This window comes from Culex quinquefasciatus, chromosome 2, assembly GCF_015732765.1.
Source record: "Culex quinquefasciatus strain JHB chromosome 2, VPISU_Cqui_1.0_pri_paternal, whole genome shotgun sequence".
In the NCBI taxonomy this organism is placed as follows: Eukaryota; Metazoa; Arthropoda; class Insecta; order Diptera; family Culicidae; genus Culex; species Culex quinquefasciatus.
The window spans coordinates 52,565,258-52,585,539 of NC_051862.1; the positions used below are offsets into that span (position 1 = coordinate 52,565,258).

Consider the following 20,282-nt stretch of genomic DNA (forward strand, 5'->3'; position numbering starts at 1 on the left):
TCCTAACCCAAAACTCTTCACCTTCTAGCTACCAACCCGTGCTTGCTGCATCCGTGCCACGAATCGACGGTCTGTCTCCTCTCAACCGAGAACCCCCTTGGCCGTCGCTGTCTCTGTGCGGACGCCTCCAGTCAAGACCCGGAAAAAGACCCCTCCGGCGAAATCACGCGCTGCCAGGATGCCCCTCCGGTTCGCTGCAACCTGTCCTGCCACCACGGGATGTGCGTCATCGAGGGAGGTCGTCCACGGTGCCAGTGCAACCCCCTCTACAACGGCACGTACTGTGAGCATTACATCTGCTCGGGCTATTGCCACAACCGGGGCGCGTGCTACATCGTCAACAACGAACGCAAGTGCACCTGTCCGCCGCTGTGGACCGGCGAGCGCTGCGAACTGTCCACCGGGGCTTGTCAAAAGCACTGCCACAACGGAGGCAGCTGTTCGATCGCCAACGATGGCACCATTTCGTGCGAGTGTCCCCGGGAGTACACCGGAGAGCAGTGTCAGCACTGTGCGAATCTGAGCTGTGAAAACGGCGGGGTTTGTCGGAAGACAGCTACGGACAAGAGCCAGTGCGAGTGTCCGGATGGGTTTAGTGGGCGAAGTTGTGAGGTAGACACGTGCATCAACCAGTGCGAAAATGGAGGGGAGTGCTCGATCGTACGAGGATCACCCAAGTGTAGCTGTCCGGAGGGAGTTACGGGCGAGAGGTGCGAGAATCGAGGCTGTACGGAGTTGTGTCGAAATGGAGGGGATTGCGTGACGGGACCGAGCCCGTACTGTAAGTGTCGCCAGGGTTGGACGGGATCGTTCTGCGAAGTCGACCTGTGCGACGGCAGTGAGAATCAGCCGAGCTGTGAGTATTTCACAATGTTAATCCTAAATTCAATCCTAACAAAATGCTTCCACCCCACAGACTGCTCACCGGAGCACCCACCGCCGAGTCCGCTGCCCAAGTCGTGCGGCACGTACGTGTGCAGCAACGCCGGCCACTGTCTGGAGGTGCGCGGGGAACCGATCTGCAACTGCACCCAGCAGTACGCGGGCCGACACTGCGAGCACTACATCGGCTATCACAACCCGTGCAACTACTACTGCAAGAACAACGGCATCTGCCAGCTGGACATCCGGACGAGCAGCAACATCACGTACGAGACGTCGTGTGAGTGCGTCGGCGAGTGGCAGGGCGACCAGTGCGAGCGGCCTCCGCCGTGCATCGAGGACTGTGGCACGTGCGAGGCCGGCAGTTCCATCAACGAGTGCATGTAAGAGAACCCTCTCGGTAACTCAAATTATGAAAAGTTCTAACATTTTGACTGATTTCATCAGGTGTGAAGACGGCCGGCTGAGCATCTGCCTGAAGGAGATTGTTCTGGCGGAGCTGGACGGTCGCGATCGAACCGGCTACACGCTGTCGATACTAGCTATCGTGCTGTTTGTGATACTGATTGCGGTGGCTGGGTTCGGAGGGGCTCTGTATGGGCTCAAGTGAGTAAAGTCGCAAAGTGGTACCAGAATAAAATTTATTAATTTGTAAATTTGTTTTTCAGAAAACGAAGAAACGGACAACCTTTCTCCCATGCGCGCCTTACCGAGAACGTCGAGATCACAAATCCGATGTACCTGGGCGACGTGGAAGAGGTGCCGTCGTTTGTGCACGAGGATGATAAGGTAAGTGAGAAGGGATGGGATTTCAAACACCTTATTCTGAAAATTTCTATTAAGCTTTCGAACGAACGAAGTTGACTTTATAGCTGTCGGCCACCATTGCTAGTACCAACCACTAGTGTCTTCCTTTTATCTACAAGGACTTCGCCGCCCTGGGCTCCTAAGTGTATGAAAGTATGGCACGGAGCGACGGCGCCGAATACCCATATTTACACAAAGAATTTTAGAGCGCCCGCCGCGGGATTCAAACCGGCGACCTCTGAATTGTGAGTCCAGTGCGCGGTCCGATTGATCCACACGGGCGGGACCTTATTAAGCTTTCAATATTGGCAAAATAGTTTTACTATCAAAAGAATTCAAAGTTTTAAAATGTTTTCAAAATGCAGAGAATTTGCAAGCCAAATGGGCGCTTCACTGACACCGACTGGAAGGTCAAGAACCCAGAATGCATAAAATTGGCCACCGTGAAAACGCTTCCCTAACATAGATGTGATCTTCTGGTACCTAGAATGCATAATAGTTGCAAGAAAATCTAGCAATGACCAACACCATTGAATTTCGAGTATCTCTCAATGATTTAAACCGACATGAAATACGTTATTCAACGCCATTCCGGTTATGTTTCGGTTTTGTTTATCGAAAAATTAAAAAAGGGATTTCACAGGCTCTAGAGAAAGCCAACAAAATGAGGTAAGCCAGAAGCATAGAGTGCATTATTTCCCTGTTTTCAGGGTGGTAACTTAAGTCGGGATATCGGGAAAGTTGAGAAAAATTGGGAATTCTCCAAAGTTCTCATAAAATCGGGAAAACCGTGAATTTGTGATATTTTGTCCAAAAGTCTTCTAACTTATTAATAATTTTGTAATATTTTCTGTACAATTTTCAACTCAATTGAATTAAGTTCTTTTTGAGCACTCAACATTAAATTTAGAAGTCCTTTCACTATTTAATATATTTAAGGATGAAAAGTGAATGAATCTTCCTGAATCATTTTGCATTTTTTGTAATAATTACAAATTAAATTCACTCAATTCTCGCTTATTTTTTGAAAAGGTCCTATGCACATAGCAATCTAGTATTCTTCTTTAGTAACTTAATAAAAGGTTCCTTTCACTATTTCAATCTAATTGAGAATGAAAAGGTTATTAAACACATTCAAAAATAGGGGAAAGTGGGGCAAGTGTAACAAGCTAAGGAAATGCTCGTTATAATCCATTAAAAAGTTAAAAAATCTGTCGGATTTTATTACCATCATCTTATGCTAGGTCTTAACTAAGACTTTGTTAGAACAAGTTTTTAAAAAATCCTGTTTTTTAATGTAAAAAAATGATTTTAAAATTTTTCATTTTCCGTACGTTCTACTCAACTAGTGGGGCAAGAGGAACAATGCATGAAAAAAAACATGTTAATTTGCTAACAATTGAACTGTTATCACTTAGATACATCAGATTAGAATGTATTTGAAAGATTTCTTCCATTTTTAGATTAAATAAAAATATTTTACTAAAAATTTTACCGGTTTTATGAAAAAAATATTACTTAGATGATAAATAGTAAATTTTCCTTATATCACTATATTTTGTATGGATAAATTTTTTTTTAGCAATTGTTTATCAGTTTTTAAGTACTTTCATGTAATTATTTCCCAATGAAATATGTTGTTGCATCAATTCTTATTTTTTTCCATACTAAAAATCCATATGGTACACTTGCCCCACCTGGACAAGATTTTTCAAAGCTCTCAACAAAAATAACCAAAAGTTAAATCATACTTTATAATAGGTGCATGTCATTGGTAGGGACACTACTGTTCTAGGAAAAATAGCATTTTGATAAAATAAGCCTTAAAACTTATTTTGTACTTTCCAAATATTATAAGAAAACAAAGGTTTTGAAAAAAAACTTTATTAAATCTTATGCCCCGTGGCGTTTACGTCGTTTTGGCGGTTATGTGGTAGTAGAATAAGCTAATTGCACTGCTAGCAACAATTCCTTATACTGGAAATAATCAAAATGGTAAAAATTACGGCCGTACGAGCGATTGTTCCTCTTGCCCCATATGGTCGTCTTGCCCCACCTTCCCCTATTTGACGCAGATTTTTCATGCAAAAAAATAGACAGTTATTTTTTTATATTAAAAATATTTAAAATAATATAAAAATAAAAAAAAGGAAGAATAATAACAGTAGTCATGTTTATTTTGTTGATAATTTGTTGTTGAGTTTCTGATTTTACAAGAATCGACAATATGTTGATTAAATTTTTTTTTGTTTTTGATCTTTCCTTTTTTATAAAGAGTTTTTTGTTTGAAGCCATTCCTCAGTTAACCCTCTACCACCCAATTTTAATTCGGAAATTGTTATTTTTCCCGTGTTCATTTTGAGCTACTTTCGTTCTACGAAAAATTTCACTTCTCCTGTTTTATGTTTTTTCTTGTTTTATTTTTATTATTTTAATTTGCATTTATCTGATTTAGTTTATGTTTGTTTTTGGTAGTATTTGGCCTATTCTACCACATCCTATCATTACATTTTGCCTATCTAATTTTTCATGTTTTTAATGTCACTTTTTTCAATTTTTTGCTTGTTTTCCACATTTTCTACAATAGAATGATTTCATTTTCATTTAAATTGTAAAAAAATCGTAGAGGCATAGTCTGGGACACTACAAAAATTACTTCATACCGTAAACCGGGGTGACTTTGATAGGATTTCAATTTGTTTTTGTAAGATTTTCCAACAGGTAAGGTTTTTCTCAAGATTATTATTTTTTAAACATGTAGGGGAAATTCTCGTATCTTTGGCAGGTTAATCACTCGCACCTAATTCCATCCAATTTGCTGATTTTCACTATTTAAACAACTAAATTTGCAAAACTTTTGATATAAACTTGCTTGCTCACTTCTTATTGAGCTATTTATCACTCGATTTCAGTTGAAAACGCTTTTAATTAGCTTTAATTGAATGTCAAAGTTCTTACCTGCCAACATTAGAGGCACGCTGGAATTAGATGCTGTTCCCCTACTGGGGTAGGCCACACAAAGTCCATGCACTATTTTGGAAAAAAAAAAAGTTTTTGCAATAGTGTTCAGAAAAATAGTTACGTTAAAAATTCTTAGTTTAAATTCCGGGGTGACTTTGATAGTCATAGTTTTTCTTGTCAAAATCATATTTAAGATGTTCAAATTTTATTTATACGCTAAATGTACCATCACTAAAGTAGCTGATATAGTTTTTAAGCAAAAAAAATCAATGTTTATATTTAGTTAACTAAGTGTATAAGCTTTTTAGCAAACTACATATAAATTTTAGGTAAAATTGTTAAAAAGTTGGAATTTTACTTGAAATTTGTTAAAACTAGTTTTGTTTATAAAATTATCGATTTATATTGCATTGTATACTGAATTCGAAGCACAAATCACACGTTTTCACATTTTACATGAAATTTGTTCTGATTTTTTTAATTGTGTTTTAAAAACACATATTATTTATTATTTACAACCTTCTCCTAGTAGAAAATTGTCCAAAGAATCCGAAAATGCATTCCGTTTTCCGATTCAAAATCATGTTCATTGAGAAAATCATGACACTTTGAGTAGTTTAAAATAATGACTTTCATCAACATTTTCTTAACTATAGTTAACCAACTTTTTAAACTTTTCAAAGTTCTTCTCGTGGTACTTTGAACACTTCTCTACCACGGTCAGTATGATTCTAAACCATTCCTTACGTATTTTAATTGTACTCTTCATTTTGCGGAAAAATCGCAAACCTATTGAACGGCCCGAGCGGTTTAGGCTTTCAGGATTTTTGTGATATTTACTTGTAGAGTCAAAACAGATAAGTTAACTTCACTTATTTGTATATTACACTTTTTGAAGATTACATTTTTGCGGTAACACTCTCAACTTTTACGCGCACGATCACATCACTCAACTTTTTGTTGCTAATTTCATTAAGACTTTCGTCGAGCCAATTCTCTACGTTGAAGCCAGACTTGTCCTCCAGACCTCTTCGCCGAGCCATGCCAGACCCCGAACTCCTAAGTCCCGGGTGGACTCTTCACGGCGGCTAAGTCCCGGCGGACTCTTCACCTAAGTCCCGGGTGGACTCGGCGGCTAAGTCCCGGCGGACTCTTCACAGCGGCTAAGTCCCGGCGGACTCTTCACAGCGGCTAAGTCCCGGCGGACTGCGGCCTCCACCGCTAAGTCCGGCTGGACTGGGGCCTCTGCTACTGGTGGCTGCTGGCGGGTCCGGCTGGTCTGAGGCTTCTTCTGGGACTGGAACTGGACTGGAGTGGAGCTGGCTGGAACTGGCTGGAACTAATTCTGGAACTAACTGCCCTCCTCAAGAATTTTGGGGTTTTTATAGTCAGTCCCCGAAAACTCTACTAAATTTTGTTCTACTAAAAGTGGTCCGTTTCGATGAGAAGCATCGATGAACCTCATGAATTAAATTATGCAGACCTCTGCAATTCTTCATGACTTTCCGTATGGTGTAGTGAGTACACCTCAAAATCGGAAGTCATGGGTTCGAACCATTGTCGTGAAACTTTAAATTATGTTATTGGAATATCAAAATAATGTTCCTCAAATATTCTCAAAAATGTAAGTCAATAATGAGAAGGTCGAATTCTCCATTGAACAAACATGCCAATGAATTTGGTTAAGCCACACCTTCAATTTCCCTGTGGAATAACATCGCACATTCATAATTGAAAGCTTAACCATTTTTTGATTGCCTAATAATTGGCGAAAATTAATAAAGGGCTTTTCAGGTGAGGATGACTCATGATCCACACCTGTACATAAGCTTAATTATTTGTCGCGCAACGCGAGTCGACGGGTAAAATTATTTATGCTTGCGTAAGCGCGCATGGTCAGAACTGTGGTGAGGTTCGAAAAATGGACAAATTTAATGATTTAAATTTGAGGTCGCTGCACTATCAAAGTCACTCCGGCTATCAAAGTCAATCAAAGTTTTACGGTACTTCTTGTTGCTAAAAATAAAGAAAATTTTAGTAAAAACAACACAGCAAAAGTTGACCCCTAAAAAAATTACGTTTTTAAAAACATTGGCAAAGTCACATAAAACAAGTCAAACTTCCAACCCTAAAATTTTCTAAAAATTTTAAGAGTTCTTTTTTCCAAAGCTTTTTAAAAATCAAAAATTGGTTGAAAAATTGATTTTTGTTGATTTTTCAGGGCGAATCCTGTCTAAAGGCGGGGTTAGGTTGTACAGGGTTAAGAAATGGCTATTATTTGAGATTCCGGAAAAGTCGGGGAAAAGTTGGAAATTTGAAAATGGGATTTAAGTGGTCAGTGACCACTCGTCACCCTGTAATGATTGAGCAAGTGCAAATATCTTTTCTACAAAATTTTAACATTTAATTACTTTACTATCAAATGAAATCCAATCGATTTTTGCGTCAAGTGGAAAAAAGACACTTATTTGTAAATGAAGTTGTAAATTGACCAAACAGTTTCAGAGATTAGGAATTTAGAATTTAAGCCATTGCAAATATGCTTAAAGATATTGTATCTTTAAAATTGAAGGTGAAACATGCATTCTTAGAATTTCTTACAGCCTCAACTCAAGGGGAAGTATGAAGTTTAGGGTCCCCCCAGAAACAAGTGCACTTTGAATTTTTTAAAAATATTTAGGCAGAGCTGAATGGTTTTTCTCCAAAGTTTATATGGAGAATTAAAGTAGTTTGTCGCTGTGCATACAAGCAAAAATTGCATGCAATAAGTGGAAGTAGCGAACAGCAGTAATTCTCCATACTAACTTTGGAGAAAAACCATTCAGCCCTGTCAACATATTTTTGAAAAATTCAAAGTGCCCTTGTTTCTAGGGACTCCATGCTTCCTCTCGAGTTGAGACTGCGCACAAATTTTGTTGGCTTCCAAGTCAAGTTGAAGTCACCAAATTCTCATTTTCATTCCGCTTCCCCACAGGCCCACTTTGCCAACCCGGTGTACGACTCGATGTACGCCGGCGGCGTGAACGTGCACGCCGACTCGTCCTCCTCGCTGCCGGGCCACAGCAGCCACCCGCTGCTGAGCGTGTCCGGTTCGGCGCCCGAGGAGAAGAAGGGCCTGCTGCAGCACACCCAGGACGATTCGCTGGCGCAGGATTTGTTATGATGTCGGCTGAAAAAATAGTAGCAGTTGGGGCGTTTCTAGACGGGGACGGGATTAATTGTCCATCCCCCCCTCTGGAAACGCAATCCCAATCTGCACTGTGTGCGGGGGGAGGGGCGTTGGCGGAACGTCGGAAATGTGCGCCCCCTCCCACAAAAACCGTGTGTGATCCCAGTTGAGAACAAAGTGCTAGAGATTTGTTAGATTTTAGGTTGTACATTTTTTGATTTCACGCTTTCATGTGTGGGAGTGTGTGTGTGTTTCATTCTTTAATTCTTGGGACTAATTGGAGGCAGGGTAAGGAAAGAAAACACACACACGCTCACACTCAACGAATGCATTAAATGTGTAGATACTCGTCATATTAGGTTATTCTTTATACTCTCATCACTATTAGGTTTTAAGTGGTTAATTTTATATAAATAAAAAATGGTCATTCCAACTCAAATCAAATAAAATCCGAATTTGTTGCCCCGATCTGTTTTCAAACAGAATACTCTATCTCATAAAAAATCGAGGTAAAACGAAACTACCAGCATTTTTAACCACCAGGTCATGGCAGTTTCTATTGCAAAACTTCTACACGGTCCTGGCGTTGGTTATTTATTCCAATACAAATTTTCTCAGTTTCATTATTCTAATATTTCTTTGTACATCAATTCTTTGAGTTTCCCAGCGCGTCACAAAAATAGTCATTTAAAATTTATATACATTGGTAACGTTTCACATTTGAGCAATTCTCTACCAAAACCGGAAATGGGTTTTATTTGTATTTTTTTGCTTTGACTCATACTTTGTGGGGGTCTTCCCTATGACTAAAGAAGCCATTTGGTGTCATTGGTTCACCCATACAAGTCTTCAAACAATTGTGGCAGCTGTCCATACAAACATGTTACGTAAATATTCGAAAAGCTGTAACTTTTGAGTGAATTTTCTGATCAATTTGGTGTCTTCGGCAAAGTTGGAGGTATTGATGAGGACTGTTAAAAAAACAGATACACATAAAAAAATTGCCGATCTTTTTATTACCTTTTTGCCTTCCTCACGTTTCTGAGGAAAGGCTATAAAATCACTCGAAAAATGAACTTCTCATTTAGACCTCCTAGACCAACCTTCATGTATACCTATCGACTCAGAATCAAATTCTTAGCAAATGTCTGTGAGTGTGGTGGGATGTTGATCAAAAAATTGTCACTCGATTATCTCGACATTGGCTGAACCGATTTTGTCCGTTTTGGCGTCATTCGATCCGTCTTGGGGTCCCATAAGTCGCTATTAAAAATTATGCAGTTTAGTTAAGTACTTCAAAAGTTACGCTAAAAAAACCATTTTAGCAAAAGTCCGGAAGATTGTAGAAAGGGTGGTTTTTGTAAGAAAATCCGTCATGCTATACATTATTAGAAAGGTATTTAAAAGATCTTTCCAACGCGTCCAAGACATTGAAGATCTCATAAATCAATCAAAAGTTATAAGCACTTAAGTGTTATTTACGCACTTTTTCGAGGCTGGATCTCAGATATTTTGATGAAAATGCTGTCCGAATCTCTTAAGCGACCTATCGTTGGATAGGTATTCAAAAGACCTTTCCAACGCGTCCAAAACATTAAAGATCTGACAACCCTATCAAAAGCCATAAGCACTTCAGAGTTAATTATGCCCTTTTTGGAGGCCGGATCTAAGATATTTTGATGAAAATGCTGTCCAGATCTCTAATGCGACCTATCGCAGGATGGGTATTCCAAAGACCTTTCTAACGCGTCCTAAACATTGAAGATCTGACAACCCTATCAAAAGTTATAAGCACTTAAGTGTTATTTACGCACTTTTTGCATTTTGGATAGCACCCTTTAAATGTGAGGAAGGCACCAACCACCTAAGGGTGGATTAAGTAACGTTTTTCATAAAAAACCAATATCCAGAAATAAGTTTATTTTAATTTCGAGATTTTTTTCAAATGTTTTAGGGGACCAAAACCCGCAACTTTTGAGCCATAGAGATGTATGGTCAAACATTTTGCCGCCCTGTTATGATTTTTTTCTAAAAAAAATAGCGGTTTCTGGGAAAAAACTAAATTTTATGCATATTTTTTTACCTAATTTTTTAAATTCAAATTTGAATTTGCAATCGAAAAGTAATTTACAAATTTCTTGATAAAGTGCCTCGTTTTCAAGATATAGTCACCGAAAGATTGATTTCAGTGAAATATTTGCAGTTCTTCGTTTTAAAATATACTGATCATGAGTAACCTCCTCAGAGGTTTTTTATGTTTAGAAAATTTGCTGCAAAATTATCTATGAGACATTGAAGATTGGACCTCTGGTTGCTGAGATACAGCGGAATAATGAAAAAGAAATAGGGAAATTGAAGTCCAATCCAAACAACCCTTCATTTTCTAATGCCGATATCTCAGCAACTAATGGTCCGATTTTCAGTGTTGAAAAATGAAACATTCGGGAAATTTTCCGATCTTTTCCAAAAAAAAAATGTGACCCAACAAACTTTATGTCAAATTTTTTGATTTTTCGGCGGCAACATTTTTGACCATACTTCTCTATGGCTCGAAAGTTGCGGGTTTTGCCCCCCTAAAACATACCAAAAAATCTCGATAGTCAAAAAATATAAATTTTTGAATATCGAGTTTTTGTGAAAAATAAAACCCGATTTAATATCACCAGAGGTGAAATAGGGCCTTTCTTACAAAATGATGAAACTCCGAGAAATTGGTGCAATTAATTTTTCAGAAACATAATGATACCACCCAGTGAGAATTTTACCTAAAGCTTCGAATCTTTTTAGCCTAAACCTCGAATGCCATTTTTTTTTAATTTCAGATGTACATTATTTGTCGCAAGATATTTAAATTTAAATAAGAAAAACATATTGGATTGACATTATTAGAAAAAAAGGGTACTCAGTCTTTAATGTTAGTCTATGATTAACTTAAAAAAATATGTATCGCTATTGCACTTTGTCGATCTATTATGAGAAGCCAGAAAGAACACTTTCACGCGCAAGCGTAAAAGCGCTGGCGTTGAAGCTTCGACTTAACTTGCCGAGCTTTCGAGCGAGAACGAGCCGGGACTTCGAATTCGAAGTTCAGTAGGGGAAATAAACCCATTTTAATTACTCTAAGCCGTTCGACCAATTCTCATCACGTTTTCAGTTTTTAGCTGTTAAATCAACATTTTTCGATAAATCAAGAATGAGGAGTTGCTCACTTTTATTTAAGCTATTTGTTACTATGGAACAGTCAAAATCACTTTATGAAAGCTGTAATTCATGATCTATGTGCTGATATGCCGATAATAGAAATAGGCTGAGAAAGGGTATATTTCCCCTATATGATTTTGTATAAAACCAACAATTTAATAGGAAAAAATAGGGTAAAAATAAGACGAAAAACACTAATATGGCTATAACTCTGGGAATACCTTTTGGAAAAGCTTCAAATTTTGGGCCAAGCAGTTTATGGCGCATGTTTTCGAATGGCTTTTTGTTTGAAACTGAATTCGTTTAATTTGACAGTGTTATCTGTAAAATAGTCCAAAAAATACCTCAAAAAATGGCTTTGACCACATTTACTGGTCGAAAATTGTGAATCGAAAAATAAAATGTTCGTCTCCGACCCCACGGCTACAGATCTGAAATATAAAAATTGTGGGTTTTACGAGTGGTTTTCCAGTGATGGAAGACACACATTTTTAAGAGCGGATACAGATATCGTTCATGTATTTCAGTAAAGGAGCTCTCAAAAATCAGGCTTTGGGTTCCGGCTTTCGGGACAAAATTCATACGAAAGAGCGCAAATTTAGTAATAGGATTTTTTCCTGGGACGAATCCTCGCGGTGTACTATTTTTTTAAGATTTCTGAGAAAAGCATTTTTCCAAAAGCAAACCTAAAACCTTTCTTTTGTAAGAAAGGCAAAAAGGTTATTTTAAAATTTGGCACTCCTTTTTTTCCATGTACCCAATTTTTCTGAACAGTCCTCATCAATACCTACAACTTTGGCCCCAAAGTTTGAGCCAAATTAAAAAATACAAAAAAGAAAAAAAGGTCGAAATTGGCCGATTTCGTAAATAATTGCTTTTTGACCATAACATGATCAGGTCTTTGAAAATACCTGAAGAGAATTAAATTTTCAAAATTCCATTCTGGGAGTTTTTCCTTTCTGACAAATATGAATCTTACAAAAACGTATGCCTTTGTATATATCGATTGACATTGGATTTTTTCTTCAATTTAATACAACTGTCCGTTCGACATCGTTTCACTCTTCAAACAACTCCAAAAGAAAAATTGTTAACTTTTTTTAACTAACTTCGTGAGAAACGAAACGGCCTACTTTTCCCTGCCAAAAAAACAATGCAGCAATGAATTGCTTTTAAGTACTGTTTTTGGCTCTACAAAGTTGATAAAAATTTAAACAAGGTTCATTTTAAAGCTTTTGACTTCTTTTCCTCAATCCTAGAAATCATTTAATGGCCGAAGCGAAGCTCCACTATTTTTTCACATTTTTTTAAATTTCAACGTGATTTTTTATGTGATTTTCTGCACGTTGGACGTATAACCGATTGGCGTGGAATTTATTTTAACTCGAATATAAATAAATTTGCGGAAACAAAACTGATCAAAAACCATCTTTTTTTCTCGAGACATTTCGAAACATATGGTAATCCGAACGGGACAACCTGCAAGGAATTTGTTTGATTTTTGAGTTGGAATGACCCGAGCACTAAAATATATTAAACAAACATATAGTCAAAGATCTCGCGATTTATTCATAGTAAAAACACGCATGAAAAAAGCAGCGAGCAAATTTGTTTTGCCTTTCCACTTGTGGTCTATAGAGACAATTCTTAGAAGGTAGCTAAAAGAAACTTTTTGTCTGTGTTTTATCGGATAGGTCTCTCGAAAAAAAAGGTTACGTGATTGTTGTTACGAGACGAAGTACGGTTTTATTCACATCCAAGAGCTTTAATAACCTTACGTTTAAATGTTAATATAACAGTATCGCGCCATCAAACTCTCATACTTCTTGTTTGTTACTTTAAAATATGAAAAACGAAAAAATCACATCTCTGTAAATTAAAATCGATAATAAAATGTCCATCCAACTTTTGATAATAACAAAAAGAGAAACTCATACGATAGCAAATTAAACAGCCGAATCGCGCGCTTTTTGTGAGCAAATCAAACAAAACGAACGTAAAACAACAGAAGAAAAAAATATAACGTAATAACTACAATACACACTGATTGTGATTTTTGAACGCGCGAAGCCATGCAAACCAAGCAAAATCGAATCCTAACGGTTGAAGCATTACTGTATAGTTAAAACAAATTAAAAGCATCATTGTAAAGAAAAAAAGATAGCTAAACAAATCAAATGAACCAAAAAAAACACACACACACAGCACAGTTCGAATTCACACTCATTCACACACACAAACACGTCGCGCTAGAAGTAATTGCCATAAAGGAAGTTTGAGAGAGGCCGCGCGGCAGCTCTGAATAACAACTGTATAACTATAGGTAAATTGTCGTCGAATAATCAACGAGCCGTGCTGCAGAGTAAAACAATACAGTAAAAAAAAACATTAAAGTTAGACGCGTTGCACAATTTTGAACAAAATAAAATAACACACAAGCAAAACGAACTAGCATTTAAAACGTACGAGTTTCGTTGTTTTGTAATACAGGAAGGAAGAAAGAAGGAGAGGAGATTCGTGTGAGCACGCGTGCTCGCGTTGGAAATAAAAGAAATAATTCAATTTTGTCACCAAGAAGCATGTTACGAATAAAGACTGTAATTTTTCAAAAAATAAATATAAATTTGTTTGTTTGTGATGATGACGAAAGAAATTGCATTTTTTTTTTCTACCTTATAAAAACATAAACAATTAAATTAGCCGTCCTAACCCTCAAATGCCGTTCTTTTTTTAGTTTTTTCGTGCTTTTTTGATTTTCTTGTTTCAATTTTAGTATTTTAATTTGCATTTTTCTTGTTTAGTTCTGGAGTTTTTTTTTATAAGGTCCTATTAGCTAAAGAGTTCTAGAGTTTATGTTTGTATCTGATAGTATTTGGCTTGGTTTGCCACCTCCTATCATTATCTTGTGCTTTTTTATTTTTTCTCGTGTTTAAGTCACTTTATAATTTGTTTGCCTGTTTTTCACATTTTCTAAAATAAAACGATACAGTACTTATTCGGTAACTGAGCAATTCTCTACGAAATCGGTATTTTTTTAGAATTTTAATTTTAACATTTTTTAATCCGACTGAAATTTTTTTGTGCCTTCGACATGCCCAAAGAAGCCATTTTGCATCATTAGTTTGTCCATATAATTTTCCATACAAATTTGGCAGCTGTACATACAAAAATGATGTATGAAAATTCAAAAATCTGTATCTTTTGAAGGAATTTTTTGATCGATTTGCTGTCTTTGACAAAGCTGTAGGTATGGATAAGGACTACACTGAAAAAAAATGATATACGGTAATTTTTTTTTGTGAATTTTTATTTAACTTTATGTCACTAAAAACTTGATTTGCAAAAATGTTTTTATATGTTTTAGGGGACATAAAATGCCAACTTTTCAATTCCAGGTTGTGCAAAAAATCTTTGACCGAGTTATGAATTTTTTTATCAATACAATCAATAATTTTATCAATAATTTTTTTATTCAAAAAATTGAAATTTTCAAGACCCAATTTTAGTTCTTTGGTCAGCATAAACTTTTGTTTTCATACTTTTTCGAACTTTGTTGATACGACCCTTAGTTGCTGAGATATTGCCATGCAAATGTTTAAAAACACAAAAAATGATGTTTTCCAAGTCTCGCACAAACAACCCACCATTTTCTAATGTCGATATCTCAGAAACTAATGGTCCGATTTACAATGTTAAAATTTAAAACATTTGTGAAATTTTCCGATCTTTTCGCAAAAAATATTTTCAAAATATTTATACCAAGACTAACATTTTAAAAGGGCGTAATATTGAATGTTTGACCCTTGGCAATATCTCAGCAACTAAGGGTCGTATCAACAAAGTTCAAAAAGGCAAAATATAGAGAATTTCTCAGCTTTTCAAAAATATTTTTTTCAAAAGTGGGCAATTATGTGCATAAATTAAAAAAAAAATAAAAACGCGACTTTTTTCAAAAAACCTTACATGGCTATAACTTGAAAACGGTGCACTAAAGTACTTTTTGAATGCAAATTTGATTTTACATCTAAAATTGAAGTTGAAAAATTTGTGCCACCAATATTTCGATTATATGAAAAAATCAGAATTGATTCGAAAATTCATAGCTCGGTCAAAGATTTTTTGCATAACCTGGAAATTTCTGAAAAGTTGGCGTTTTATGTCCCCTAAAACATAAAAAAATAAAAGTAGTATTTTTTTGCAAATCAAGTTTTAGTGACAAAAAGTTAAATAAAAATACACCATTTTTTTTACCGTGTATCAATTTTTTCAGTGTAGTCCTTATCCATACCTACAACTTTGCCGAAGACACCCAATCGATCGAAAAATTCCTTGAAAAGATACGGATTTTTGAATTTTCATACATCATTTTTGTATGGTCAGCTGCCAAATTTGTAAGAAAAATTATATGGACAAACTAATGATCCAAAATGGCTTCTTTGGGCACACAGAAGGCACCACAAAAGTTACAGTCGGATTAAAAAATACAAAAAAAAACGAATGACAGGAATCTGAGAAAACTGCTCCACTGGGCATTCTTAAAATTGAAAATACGATCTTTGCCCAGTTACCGAACAATGACTGTATCATTATAATTTAAATAGTAGAAAAATGTGTAGAGGCACAAATTGGAACATTACAAAAATCGCTGCATGCTTTTTTTACCCAAAATAAATGGGTGCCAGCCATATTTCAATCATGATTTTTTTTTCAAATGGCGAAATTACATGAAACAAGTCAAACTTCCAAAGCATAAATTGTCTTGCATTTAAAGATTTTTTCTTTTCAATGCTTTTTGAAGATCGAAGATTTTATGAAAAATTCTTTTTGGCGAATTTTTAGATCGAAACCCACCTTAATGAGAAATTGTGTTGTAGAGAAATAAAATTGGTTGAAAAAATATTTTGTTAAAATATAATTGAATTTACGAAAGTTTGCTAATTTACTTACCGAAAAAAAGGTTTGTATTGAATTTTGTTTCTTTCAACTAAAATTTACTGAAGTTGATCATTAAAAAATAATTACATGGAGCAATAATTTACAATTAAATTTTTCAGCATAATTTTTTGCATAGCTTTGCAACTAAAAAAAACTTTCAACAAAAAAACATGTATTTTTGTATTTGTGCTTTCAGCACATTTTTTTAAATTTCTGTAATTTTTTAAGTTTTAGTTTTTTAAAAAGAAATTTTACTTTATTTCGATTTTTTATTTGCTGGAGTTTTGAATTTCCAGTATTTTGTGTAGCTTCTGATTTTCTTTTTTGCACTTTATGTTATTTTGGTTTATGAAAGTTTTTGTATTTTCTGCAGTTTTTTTGGGTTTTCTTTATTTGCTGTTTATTTTCAGTTTTCTGTTTTTTAAACATTTTTTATTATTTCTGTTTTCTATTGAGTATCTTAAGTTTGTAATTTTCCGTTGATTCTTTATTTTTAAATAAATATTTTATTTATTTTTAGTTTTCGTTATACATTTTTGGAATTTTCATTTTTTTTCTGGTATATATTTTTTTCTATGGTTTTTATAGTATCTATTGAGTAATTTTTATAACTTGTTTTTTTCTGTAGTTTTTGGTTTCTATAAATTTTCGAATTTCTTGTTTTTATTCCTGATTTTCTTTAATTTCTCTATTTTCTCTAGTTTCTTTAGTTTCTTTAGTTCAGGCCTGTCCAACGTCCAGCCCGCGGGCCGGATCCGGCCCGTGAAGCCATTTCATCCGGCCCGCGACGGCTTTTCAAAATAGTTAGATGACCGGCCCTAAAGGCTGTTCATAAATTGTAAATAAATTAAGTGTAAAAATTTAAAAGATAATTTGTTTTTAATTCTAAATGAATTGTTACATTTTTGAAGATTTTGATTGAAATTGATTTTTCATAAATGAGCAAGCAAAAATAATGTATTTTTAGAACATCTTTTTAATGATAAAGTTTGGTGGAAAAAAAGCTTCTAAAATTCAAATTAATCATATCGAAAATAAAGATCGCTGTACATATTTTTGAAATATTTAAAAATCTTTCAAAATGAGTCAAGAAATCAGACAGCATTTTTTTTTCATTTACTTCAATAATTCTAAGAAAATTTAAGAATGACGAATTTAAAACTATCAGATATTGATTTTTCTCCACTTTTTCTAAATTTCATGTCTTTAAAATCATTTTGGAATGTTTTGTAAAATATTTGAATAAAGGTGCACAACAACGCAAAAAATGTTTTTTCGTAGAAAAGATTTGAATCCAAATTTCGTTTCAATAAATTTTATCTTTTCTCATTAATTTTTTGAACTTGAAAAAAATTTGCGGCGACGAAAATTGTATTTTTTTTTTTGTTAATGATATCAGGGTATTTAATAATAATCCACAAAAACAACTTCAATACAATTCTAACCTAAACAAAATAAAAAAATCAAATAAACACATATTTGAAAGTTATTACTAGTTTATTTATTTGTTTACTTAAAACAACCTAATGAAATAAATTATATGATTTTTGAAATTTTTTGAACTTTTACCAACATTAGGCCGCCACTTCTTCAGAAAAATCAGATCTGGCCCGCAGGGCCAAAAGGTTGGGCACCCCTGCTTTAGTTTCTCTAGTTTCTTTAGTTTCTTTAGTTTCTTTAGTTTCTTTAGTTTCTTTAGTTTCTTTAGTTTCTTTAGTTTCTTTAGTTTCTTTAGTTTCTTTAGTTTCTTTAGTTTCTTTAGTTTTTTTCATTTTTTTAGTTTCTTTAGTTTCTTTAGTTTCTTTAGTTTCTTTAGTTTCTTTAGTTTCTTTAGTTTCTTTAGTTTTTTTCATTTTTTAGTTTCTTTAGTTTCTTTAGTTTCTTTAGTTTCTTTAGTTTCTTTAGTTTTTTTCATTTTTTAGTTTCTTTAGTTTCTTTAGTTTCTTTAGTTTTTTTAGTTTCTTTAGTTTCTTCAGTTTCTTTAGTTTCTTTAGTTTCTTTAGTTTCTTTAGTTTCTTTAGTTTCTTTAGTTTCTTTAGTTTCTTTAGTTTCTTTAGTTTCTTTAGTTTCTTTAGTTTCTTTAGTTTCTTTAGTTTCTTTAGTTTTTTTCATTTTTTTTAGTTTCTTTAGTTTCTTTAGTTTCTTTAGTTTCTTTAGTTTCTTTAGTTTCTTTAGTTTCTTTAGTTTCTTTAGTTTCTTTAGTTTTTTTCATTTTTTAGTTTCTTTAGTTTCTTTAGTTTCTTTAGTTTCTTTAATTTCTTTAGTTTCTTTAGTTTTTTTCATTTTTTAGTTTCTTTAGTTTCTTTAGTTTCTTTAGTTTTTTTAGTTTCTTTAGTTTCTTCAGTTTTTTTAGTTTCTTTAGTTTCTTTAGTTTCTTTAGTTTCTTTAGTTTCTTTAGTTTCTTTAGTTTCTTTAGTTTCTTTAGTTTCTTTAGTTTCTTTAGTTTCTTTAGTTTCTTTAGTTTCTTTAGTTTCTTTAGTTTCTTTAGTTTCTTTAGTTTCTTTAGTTTCTTTAGTTTCTTTAGTTTCTTTAGTTTCTTTAGTTTCTTTAGTTTCTTTAGTTTCTTTAGTTTCTTTAGTTTCTTTAGTTTCTTTAGTTTCTTTAGTTTCTTTAGTTTCTTTAGTTTCTTTAGTTTCTTTAGTTTCTTTAGTTTCTTTAGTTTCTTTAGTTTCTTTAGTTTCTTTAGTTTCTTTAGTTTCTTTAGTTTCTTTAGTTTCTTTAGTTTCTTTAGTTTCTTTAGTTTCTTTAGTTTCTTTAGTTTCTTTAGTTTCTTTAGTTTCTTTAGTTTCTTCAGTTTCTTTAGTTTCTTTAGTTTCTGTAGTTTCTGTAGTTTCTTTAGTTTCTTTAGTTTCTTTAGTTTCTTTAGTTTCTTTAGTTTCTTTAGTTTCTTTAGTTTCTTTAGTTTCTTTAGTTTCTTTAGTTTCTTTAGTTTCTTTAGTTTCTTTAGTTTCTTTAGTTTCTTTAGTTTCTTTAGTTTCTTTAGTTTCTTTAGTTTCTTCAGTTTCTTTAGTTTCTTTAGTTTCTCTAGTTTCTCTAGTTTCTTTAGTTTCTTTAGTTTCTTTGGTTTCTTTAGTTTCTTTAGTTTCTTCAGTTTCTTTAGTTTCTTTAGTTTCTCTAGTTTCTTTAGTTTCTTTAGTTTCTTTAGCTTCTTTAGTTTCTTTAGTTTCTTTAGTTTCTTTAGTTTCTTTAGTTTCTTTAGTTTCTTTAGTTTCTTTAGTTTCTTTAGTTTCTTCAGTTTCTTCAGTTTCTTTAGTTTCTTTAGTTTCTTTAGTTTCTTTAGTTTCTTTAGTTTCTTTAGTTTCTTTAGTTTCTTTAGTTTCTTTAGTTTCTTTAGTTTCTTTAGTTTCTTTAGTTTCTTTAGTTTCTTCAGTTTCTTTAGTTTCTTTAGTTTCTCTAGTTTATTTGGTTTCTTTAGTTTCTCTAGTTTCTGTAGTTTCTTTAGTTTCTTTAGTTTCTTTAGTTTCTTTAGTTTCTTTAGTTTCTTTAGTTTCTTTAGTTTCTTTAGTTTCTTTAGTTTCTTTAGTTTTTTTCATTTTTTAGTTTCTTTAGTTTCTTTAGTTTCTTTAGTTTCTTTAGTTTCTTTAGTTTCTTCAGTTTCTTTAGTTTCTTTAGTTTCTTTAGTTTCTTTAGTTTTTTTCATTTTTTAGTTTCTTTAGTTTCTTTAGTTTCTTTAGTTTCTTTAGTTTCTTTAGTTTCTTTAGTTTCTTTAGTTTCTTTAGTTTCTTCAGTTTCTTTAGTTTCTTTAGTTTCTGTAGTTTCTGTAGTTTCTTTAGTTTCTTTAGTTTCTTTAGTTTCTTTAGTTTCTTTAGTTTCTTTAGTTTCTTTAGTTTCTTTAGTTTCTTTAGTTTCTTTAGTTTCTTTAGTTTCTTTAGTTTCTTTAGTTTTTTTCATTTTTTAGTTTCTTTAGTTTCTTTAGTTTCTTTAGTTTCTTTAGTTTCTTTAGTTTCTTTAGTTTCTTTAGTTTCTTTAGTTTCTTTAGTTTCTTTAGTTTCTTTAGTTTCTTTAGTTTCTTTAGTTTCTTTAGTTTCTTTAGTTTCTTTAGTTTCTTTAGTTTCTTTAGTTTCTTTAGTTTCTTTAGTTTCTTTAGTTTCTTTAGTTTCTTTAGTTTCTTTAGTTTCTTTAGTTTCTTTAGTTTCTTTAGTTTCTTTAGTTTCTTTAGTTTCTTTAGTTTCTTTAGTTTCTTCAGTTTCTTTAGTTTCTTTAGTTTCTTTAGTTTCTTTAGTTTTTTTCATTTTTTAGTTTCTTTAGTTTCTTTAGTTTCTTTAGTTTCTTTAGTTTCTTTAGTTTCTTTAGTTTCTTTAGTTTCTTTAGTTTCTTCAGTTTCTTT

The 20,282-nt window shown here is 33.7% G+C and overlaps 1 protein-coding gene across 2 annotated transcripts in view; it reads left to right on the forward strand.

Annotated features, from left to right (window-relative positions):
• Window positions 1-8,299, forward strand: part of LOC6035666 (prolow-density lipoprotein receptor-related protein 1) — a 360,121-nt gene extending 351,822 nt beyond the window's left edge. For both annotated transcript variants that reach the window (XM_038255376.1, XM_038255377.1), the window contains exons 10-14: window positions 29-856; window positions 917-1,265; window positions 1,330-1,488; window positions 1,551-1,671; window positions 7,625-8,299. In XM_038255376.1, coding sequence (XP_038111304.1) covers window positions 29-856; window positions 917-1,265; window positions 1,330-1,488; window positions 1,551-1,671; window positions 7,625-7,813 — 1,646 coding nt within the window. In that variant the 3' untranslated portion in view covers window positions 7,814-8,299. The remainder of the gene's footprint in view (window positions 1-28; window positions 857-916; window positions 1,266-1,329; window positions 1,489-1,550; window positions 1,672-7,624) is intronic.
• The last annotated feature ends 11,983 nt before the right edge of the window (window positions 8,300-20,282 follow it).